Source organism: Lagopus muta, chromosome 24 (assembly GCF_023343835.1).
Source record: "Lagopus muta isolate bLagMut1 chromosome 24, bLagMut1 primary, whole genome shotgun sequence".
In the NCBI taxonomy this organism is placed as follows: Eukaryota; Metazoa; Chordata; class Aves; order Galliformes; family Phasianidae; genus Lagopus; species Lagopus muta.
Window position 1 is genome coordinate 4573702 of NC_064456.1, and position 9471 is coordinate 4583172.

Here is a 9471-nt window from a genome sequence, read left to right on the forward strand (position 1 = left end):
AGCACATATGCATATCAACATGTTGTATTACAAGGGGGAGAGCCTGAGAAAATCCCCTTTTGATCACTGCAGCAACTCCTGGTTTGACAGCTGGGATGTTGCAGGCAGGGAGGAGCTGCCCTTGCCTGGTTGCTGCATCCAAACCTGCTCCCATCACCCTCCCTGGCCTGGCACGCAGCGATGGATGGGACTGGGAAGTGAGGCAGAGGGGAATACTTATTAACTTCCACTGCCTTCAGTTCAATACTAGCTGATATTTATGTGAAATCTAATTTAGGGGTCAAATTTGACCTAACGATGTCTTTTTAATGGTGTCCAAACAGAGAGGTTTTTGAAACTAATTAAGGATCAGGTTCCAATCAGGTAGAGTGGTTAAGCTGCAGGACCAGACTTCATTAAATGCATCCAGAGAGAATATTTTAATATTTAAAGAGAGCATTTAATGTTTATATAAGTTCTCTTCCCATCTGAAGTCACTGTTAAATCACTTCAGAAGGTAGCTTTTAAAGCCCTTTATACTTGTCTTTTATGGAGCAAGGCTGGCAAACGCCCTTCGCAGCTCTCTTGGACCCAATGAGGCTTATTAAAAGATTGAGCCCATCAATGCAGGTTTTCAGGGGTGAGAGATACGAAAACAAAATTTAACAACGCAGCTGTAGTACGTTCTTTCTCTCCTGCAGCATCACTCTCTGCCTTGCTGTCAGAGGGATTGACGGGAGTGTTTTGCTCTGGATGTATGCAGGTCTTAAACCACTACAGCTGGAGGGCTAAAGCTTGCAGAACAGAGGAGTCTTTAACAGTACTGAAGGGCTGGGCTTTCAGTCTCTGGAGATATTGCTCAAGAACAAATCTGTTTACAAGAAACGGTTTGAGAGAGAATTGTCAGTCAAGATGCTTCTATTCTCAGCTCAGGAGCATCTGGAAGAGTAAATATACCTTTAGTTAGCCGGTGGCTAAATTAGATTGCAACTGATGAAAAGCCAAAGGGATTTCTCATTAAATGGCCCTCTCTATTATTACCCTGGCATCCTCCTTCCCGTGTTGTGCAGACTCTCGCAATGGTTTCGAAGAAGGCGGCGGCCGCTTTGCTCCTGGTGTACGTGATGTCAGTGCTGGCAGAACAGGCTGAAGGCTTTGTGCCCTTCTTCACCCAGAGCGACATCCAGAAAATGCAGGTAATCCATGAGACAGGCACTGGAGAATGACACAGAGGTTTCTTCCTCCTCAGCTGTGCCACGTGTACCTTGCCACTGCCATTCCCTTCATCCCCCCTTCTGTTGGAACAGGAGATGAGACTTCGGCAGTCCCTCACTTGTTCCAAAGCTGAGGGCTATGGGAGATAGAAGAGACAATTTGTAAGGTGTGAGAGTAGAAAGGAAAATCCGGGACTCCTTTACATAAGAAATAGAAAACCTGTGTAGGATATCATCTGCTGGTAGCAGGTCTCGTTTTTCTTTCTTCTGTGCTAGTGGCTGTAATTTCTGTAAAGGAGCTGCAGCCTCCCATCACCACGTTGATGGGTCTTTTTGTTGTAACAAATAATTAACCATCCTCCAGATGGTTGTCACCTCTGGGATGTGCAGAGAGAATGTTTTCCTTTTGATGTGAAACTAATACTGTTGAAAGCTATCAGGCAGGCAGCCTCAGAGACTGCATCTTCTCCTTAAACACAGCCAAAGGGAGCTTCCCCCGCACTCTGCAATCCATTGATACAGGGCTGAAATCTTTTTTCCAATACCTATTTGCTTGCTGGATAGTGATTTCTTCTCGTGGGAAGCGCAAACATCCTTCAGCCTCCTTGAAGGAGAGGACACGGACCCACGCACAGTCCCCAGATGGTTCATACATCGTTACCCTTTTAGCTATGAGTCTGCTGGTGATTGAGGGGCTTCCAGAGGTACGTGGGTGAAATCAGTCTTAGCTTTCTGAGCACACGTTCGAAACAAAGCGAGAGCACAGCAAGCAGTCATGGCACTGAGCACAGACAGTGATGCATTTTTCGTGTCCTGTCGTGTTGGTCTTATCCCAAAGCAACTTTATTTTGTTCTGTTTGGGTTAGGAAGAAAGGGAGGGTCCTGAAGCAAAGCTTAGCCCCATAAATGTGATAGACCTTGCAGACTTCTAAGAAAGGCTGGCAATATGTAATGTATCCACAGAACTCTCCATTTGCAATGAGGGTGTGCAGGCTTTCATTAAACTTCATGCCACTGCGACAGAAGAGAACCAGAAGTGGGCCAGCGGAATAGCTCTGTAAGATCAGTAAATCTCTTCCTGCTGGCAGCGTTGTCCTGCACAGATCAAAGCAGTCATCCAGTACTGTCATGTTTGCTACAGATCACTGCCTGCAATCCTGTAACTCATTCTTTGAGTACTGCAGCCCTTCCTGCATAACAGAATTACGGTCCCCAAAGCTGTGATGACTGCAGCTGATGGGTCTGTTCCCAGACACCCACCCAGGGAACCACGCTGCTCCAGGCAGCAGCTCGACCACCAGCTGTTTGGGTTTTGTGTCCTGTTCAAGGCACACGGCATCACTGGGATGCCATAGAGCGTGCTTGGTGCTCCCACGATGCTGTGTATCACTGCCTTGTTTGCTCTCTGCTGTGGGGTTGCAGGAAAAGGAGAGGAACAAAGGGCAGAAGAAATCCCTGACCTCTCTGCAGCAGCTGGAAGAGGAAGGCTTCTCTGAGCAATCTGCAGATATTGAAGGAATGAAGACTATCCAGGTATGTCGAATCGTGTGGCTCTAAGGATCCTTTGAGGACATGCAGTGGGGACAAACAGCCCAAGAGATGTCCTGTGGGTCCTGGTTGCAATGAGCACTTGGAGGTGCCACATGAGAAGACAGTGGGTGGTGTTATGGAGCTCACAGTCATGGAAAGCAATATCACCCATTTCCTACCAGTTCTGCCAGGCAACCCAGCAAGATTTCATCAAAGAAGAACTTTACCTCCATACCATAAATTATCTTAGACACTGAGCAGCCTGGACACCCCTCAGACCCACCTAGCCTCTACCTTCGCACAGGAAGATGGAAACAACATGAGGTCTTTCTTTGCCATTCAGGGAATGCCAGCCAACTGCAAGGCAGTAATTTGTAGCTCAGCAGGTCTGATTTTAACTTGTCACTCTTTCAGGCAGCTCTGCATCAGCTGTCTGGTGTCGCTCACCTCCTATCTCACAGCCCTCTGCACTGGCAGGATCTTACTTATAAACTGGGGCTCATACAGCTGCACCCCCCAAAGGCTGTATACAGAGCAGAAAATTGCCAATTTTAGGGATTTAAGTGCCAGTCTAAGCCCTGAAAGGCATGCTTACTTGGTTAGCTAAGTCTGAAAATTGTGCTTTTCCACTTGAATGCAGGGAGCTCTTTGTCCGGTCAGTGCAGCCGTTCCTGTGGTCAGCACAACTGGCCTCTGCCAACAAAAGGAGTGTGAAGGTCCAGCCCAAACCACAGGACAGGCAGAGAGGCCACGGAATTCAGCCAACATGCAGGTCAATGTGCAACTGCTCTCCCAAACATGGTGCACCAGCAGTCAATAATAGGATTTAAACAGCAAGGATTCACAGCTCAAAGCATTAAATAACTGGCACTTCCCAGTACCCAGCGCTCATGCAGCCACGAGCCCTCCTGTGCCTCCAGCCATGACTGGAACAACTCTATTTACTGTGGGTACATCTGAGCCATGGCTCACAGCTGGTCAGGCTGCAGGCAGGGAGATGTCTCATCCTACACCTTTTCTTATGCAGGGTGCTTCACCAGCATCAGTAAAGCTGATGTTTTGAAGGGTCAAAATGTGAGATAGTGGAGGATTATAAGGTGTAGAAATGATTTTTCTTCTTTACAGTCTCTGTTGCCAGTAGTGCCTTTATCTGTATTTCTGAGTCAGACTAGAGATGATCCAACACACGAAAACTCTGGCACTTTGAACAGAACACAATTGCATCAGCAGTAGATGGGGCTGAGTCCAAAACACTGTTTTTTTTCCCCTGATAAAATGATCATCCTATTCCTCTCACACCAACCCCAAACCCTCAGCTGACGTGAGCAAAGTGGGGTTGAAGCACCCTGACCTGCCTGCCCATGCTCTGCTCTGCTCCTCCTTCTGATGCTCTTCTTTCCTCTGCAGCTAGCTGTTCCTGTCAGAGCTGGGATGCGGCTCATACTGAGGCAGCTGGAAAAATACCAAGGTGTCCTGGAGAAACTGCTCACAGAGGTGTTACAGGACACCCCAAACGGTACTGGCAGGGGGTTGATTTCTGCCTTGGGAATTCTGCCTTTCTCTCCTCTCACCAGCTCATCATCATGGAGATATTTATATTCCTTAGAAGGGCTTTTGTGTCATGTTTGCTCACTTTACAGAGTCCTCAGATACCCCACTCTCATGCACACACTTCTCTTCTGGGAAGGTTATATGCTCTCTTAGAGAGCTGTCTGTGTCCTAGAGCTGATGTTGGCTGTTGGCAGCATTGCAACAATTTCTAGCAGCACCGCTTCCTACCTCCCCACTCCTCCTTCTCAAAAGTCCTCAGTATTTAGGGTGCAATTTCCAGCTGAGCTTATAAGGAAACCTGCACAGGTGAGGCACCTCAGCACCTGCAGCTGTCTATGAGCACCTTGATCCCTACACAGGGGCTTATCATGAGTGAATTAGCTGCAACTAAAGGTGTTGAGTGCTAACAACTCCAGCCCTGGAATCTGCTCCTAGCATATGGGAATTGCAAAAAGAAAAATCCAGGGGCATGATGGATGCAGCTATTCCAGATTTGGAGGGTAATGGGAGCGTTCTTACCTGTGTTCTCTCCAGACCTTGGTCTGATCTGGGCTTAAACGCCCCAGCAAGAAGGTCCTTTCATCTCTGTGGGAGCTGCTGTTCTGCTTTGTGCTGAGTTCAGTTTGCCTCCTTGCTCTTTAGGTGAGGAGCTGAGGAGGAGGAAATGATATATAAAGCATAATGACAAATTTTAAGGACACTTGTTCTTTCCTCTCTTCTCTTTCAGCTGACTGATACCAGCAGCGTCAGAAGAGAAAACGATGCAGCTTGCTGAAACTAAAAGGCTCCACTTATATACACGAAATCTGTAAAAGAGATTAACAACAAAATCTGAGGTGAGATAATAAAATGCGCAGTGTAATTAAACGAAGGATTTGTGCCTTTTTTCAGCCAGATGGCAAGCAGCAAGTGTGGGAAAGATAAGAAGGAGGGTTTCCAATTCTAGAGAAATCATCGTCCTTCTGACAAAGCATGCTGAAGAGCCTGAGTAATTAACCTTTGCAAACTAATAGGTTTTAGGCCTCCCTTTTGGCAAGGAAAGAAACTGAGGCACGGTTACAGGGCTACCAAGGCACACTGGTGCCAGGTTAGGACTGGGAGTGCTGGGAGCCTGGTGGGAGTCCTTACCCGGCTCTGCTCACAGGTCACCCCCACACAGCCAGCAGAAAGCAGCTGTGCTCTTCCTACCTGCAGTCTTAACCCCGTCTTGCTCATCCAGGCTACATGAATCTGAACAGCATCACCAGGAACGTTCATAGCCATGATGTGATCGAGACACAGTGTGAAGCAACACGGAGCTCCAACATGATTTCTGGCTCTCACACAAATCTAGATGTGACATCGTAATTCCGCTTGAACATATTGCTCTCCGTTTAACATACCTTTGGCTTATTTTAGAGCTGCTTCTCTATACTGGCAGCAGGAAATCTAACATATGTAAAGTAAGGACTGATGAGATCAATGGCATGTACTTGAATATATCCAATTTCAATCCAATTTTATCCTCCTGATCTAACACAAATTCTGTTCTTACTGCGGCTCGTTCGAATAGCTGTGTTTGTGCTAGAACAACACAGACACACTTCTACTTCCTCAGTGTGCTCTCTGCTGCAAGCCATCCCTTGGAGAAATGAAATGTCTCAATGTATAATGCAACATCCAGCACAGAATGGATTCCAGTTTTAATATTTGATTCGAAGGCATACTCCTATTGCACAGATAGATCAGCTCAGTGTAACTGGAAGTTTGCAGGGATTACTGCTGAGGCAGGTGGAGCTATGAAATCACTGTAAAAGACTCAGAGCGGGTGGAAAATAATACATTCCATTAGGGTAAAAATGAAAGCAACTGCACGTCCTGCTGGGCTAGGAGCTCAGCCAGTGCAAATCAATCTGTGGTAGACTGATACCCAAGGGAGGTCTGGCAGGGAAAGCGCAGGCAGAGTTGTACCATGCTTACCTTGTCCAGCAAGATCAGAGAGCAAGCTGTTGGCTTCCAAGGGGCACTTAGTATTTCTGAAAGACCCAGGTCCTTACCCCAGGCTTAATGTTGCCTTGCCATAGGAAAACAAGAAGAGTTTCCACCCGCAGTGCAAACTGCAGAAGCTTCACTACAGGCCAGAGCCTTCTCTACTGCATCCCATTTTGCCCTTCGCTTTCACTGAAGAGGATTCTTGGCTGACCTGTGGCATTGAGGAAGGAATACTGCCTAGTGACAGTAAATAGGAAAGTAAACATGAGCCTTTGGGATTTGCTTCTTGGACCATTTCCCACAAGAATGATGTTACAGAACACTTCTATAAGCAGATCCATTAACGTGACTTTACTGAGATGTCTGCCTTTGCTCCCTCACTCCGACCCAGACAAGCCACTCCTGGACTGCAGCAGCACTGTCTGCTTTCAACTCAGTCCTTGGTTGTGTGCTCTTCCCAGTTGGCCCAGCTCTAAATGAACCATGGGATGCATGGCTGGTTGTGACAGCAACCATATGAAGCCCCTTTCTGGAACAGTAACTGAACAGCCCAAATATGCACCAAGTACAAAGGAACCTTCAGCCTTTGGAAGAAAACCCTCTCCAACCTCAGACGTTTGAGTAAAGGGAATGAAGCAGATATTCACCCAATCATCTCATCTCAGGCATGACTGCTGCAGTCAGGGCAACTTCTTTGGTTAACAAGCAGAAAGGACTCTGAGTTACAGGATGCATGTGTACACCCAGTGCTCTAGCAGGCTGCTTTGGTGCAGCTTGTTCAGCAGTACTGAAGTCCATGGCTGCAAGCAGGTGAGGAAGATCTTGCTTGCTCCAAAAACAGATAAATGGTTTCATGGTAGAATGAGCTACTGAACAACTGAGGGAGAGAGGCAGGAAAGGAGGAGGAGGAGGAAGAAAACAGATAGAAAAGACTGAAAGTGGCACCAACTTTCTAACCTAATAAGAGGCTCAGCAGGCTGAGGATATGACATATGATCAAGGGATAAGAATTGGTGTTCTTGGGTCACACCTGTGCAGCGGCTGTGAGTGACAGGGTGTTAAATCAGCACAGTCGGCTCTCAAGAAAGATTTGACACTTCCCCCAGTGACATATGCAGGACTGTCGGCCAAATGCCAGGGGGTAAGCAATGGGGGTGGGATGGTAGTTTCTCTAGCAGCTCTCTGTCAGGGATGGGAAGGTGCATCTGCTGCCATGCTTTTTGGAGGATGCAGCATGCTCCCCTCTTCAGGCACCTTGTGCAGAGCTATTTCTACCCCTCTGCTTATACCAGTCCTGCCTTAGACTTTAGGAAGGAGAAGCAGGCGGCACTGCACGCCTGCTCTTCCCATATGACAGCTGAGTCACTGCCAGCAGGCCTAAGGCAGCTTCCGGGCTAGCAGAAAAGGTGGAGGCTGTCCCCTCTTTGCTGTCCCATCTTCCCACAGCCATCTCAGGGTATTTACAGCCAAGATATTCCAGCCGTGGGCTGGAAACTGGCTTTCCACAGCCAAGGATCTCTGAGCATCACAGCCCATCTGTGGCATCGGCAGGGCTGTGCTCGCCTGGCAGCCTTTGCTGCTGCCCAGGGCTGCGTGGATGATGCCCCTTCTTCTGCACAAAGCAGAAGCTCTGCCATCGGCTTCAACATCAGCACTGTTGGCAAGCTAATGGGAGCAAAAAGATGCTTTTCCATGGGGCTACTGGGCTCTGTCATCTCTGAGAGGCTTTCTGCTTTCTTCTCCATGATAATCAGGTACCTTCAGGGTAGTGATGCTCCCTAAGCTTGTCTTGCTAGGGAGGAAGTGAGAGAGGCAGTAGATTTCTCTCCACAATCTGTTCCAGCTGCCAATCTCCCTCCTGTAAAGGAATCACAGCTTTTCTGCAGTCCTCCAGCCCTCAAATCCCACTCCCATGTTCATCGCAATAAAGGTCATGCAATGGTGCTGCTGGGACAAACTCTGTTTTGGTGCAGCTTCCCTGACCTCCACAAGCAAAAGAAGTTGAAAAGAATCCTTTTTATTTATCCATTCCTTTTTCTTTCTTTCTTTTTTCCCTTTTCGTTGTTACTCGTTTTCTCCTAAGCAAGAAGAGCCGAGGCAGAGCTTCTCCAAACTGTCTGAAAGCCGCGAGTTTACAGAAACTTCTACTAAGAGCACATTTTATGTCTGTATTTACATTCAACACCACTCCAAACTATTAGCTGTCTGTTGTGCCTCCCAGACAGCAAGCAGGGCAGGCTCAGCTTTGCACGTTCACACCTCCATCGGAGCTGAGCATGCCTGGCCTCTCCACAGCGTACATTTGTTGTTGCTAACCAGATTAACAAATCTCGGTATCTGGTCACTCAGGAAGAGTGAGGTGAGCCCTGTCTGCTGCCCTGAATGAAAAGGCCGTGACAGCAAAGCAAGCATGAAAAGAAGGAAAGGTGGAACGAAGCCTGGGTGATTTGCCTTGCGTTAAAGGCAATCTGTCCCTAAGGATGCTGCTGCTCTGGGGGACCAGGCGGAGCTCTGGCACAGCCCCACGGGTCGGCATCGTCCGTCCATCACGGAGATGGCAATGCACGGGCAGCCTGCATGCATCCATCACCACTTTCTCAATTATCTTTAATTAAAGTCTGATACTAAGCCACAGTATTCCAGCCACTTTCATTACTTTCTTTACAGGTGGGAGAAGGGGGGGAAAAAAAGCAATTACTGTACATCACAGCCGTGCCAAAATAAATTTTCTAGTTGACATTTGGTTTTGCCTTTTGAAGCTGCGGGTCTGTAAGGAAGATCCTTCCCCAGATCCCCCCCAGGCCCAGCTCAGTCCTGCCCAGCCCGCAGTGCCACTCACTGGGCAGCGAGGGGGGGATGAGGAAAAGGCCTGCAGCAGGCAGGGAAAGACACTTCCCCAGAAGCGTCAAAAATCTCTTTAGCTTGGAATGAGAGCAGCTCGGCTCCTCGCTTGCTTCTGAGTGCTGTGGCTCCCTGCTGAGGCTGCTTTCGCACTTCGCTTTCTACATTTCTCTCTCTCCTGAGGTGGGCAGCAGCTTGTGCTCGGAGCCCTACCCGCTCTGAGGAGGTTCTCGACCTCCCCAACATGGCGGAGCCACCGACCTGCCTTCACAAGATGTCGGCGCATTCACTCGCCCTTCCCAATATGGCGCCCACTCCGCACTTCCCGTATAAACATGGCACCGGGCGGGGGCAGCGTGCGCCCTTCTCAAGATGGCCGCGAGAA

The 9471-nt window shown here is 48.3% G+C and overlaps 1 protein-coding gene across 1 annotated transcript; it reads left to right on the plus strand.

Annotated features, from left to right (window-relative positions):
* On the plus strand, positions 1-5353 carry MLN (motilin). Its single transcript, XM_048925729.1, has 4 exons — positions 1-1175; positions 2616-2726; positions 4131-4239; positions 5002-5353. Exons 1-4 carry the CDS (start codon positions 1059-1061, stop codon positions 5007-5009), a joined length of 345 nt encoding a protein of 114 aa, XP_048781686.1. The 5' UTR covers positions 1-1058; the 3' UTR covers positions 5010-5353.
* Positions 5354-9471: the final 4118 nt, after the last annotated feature.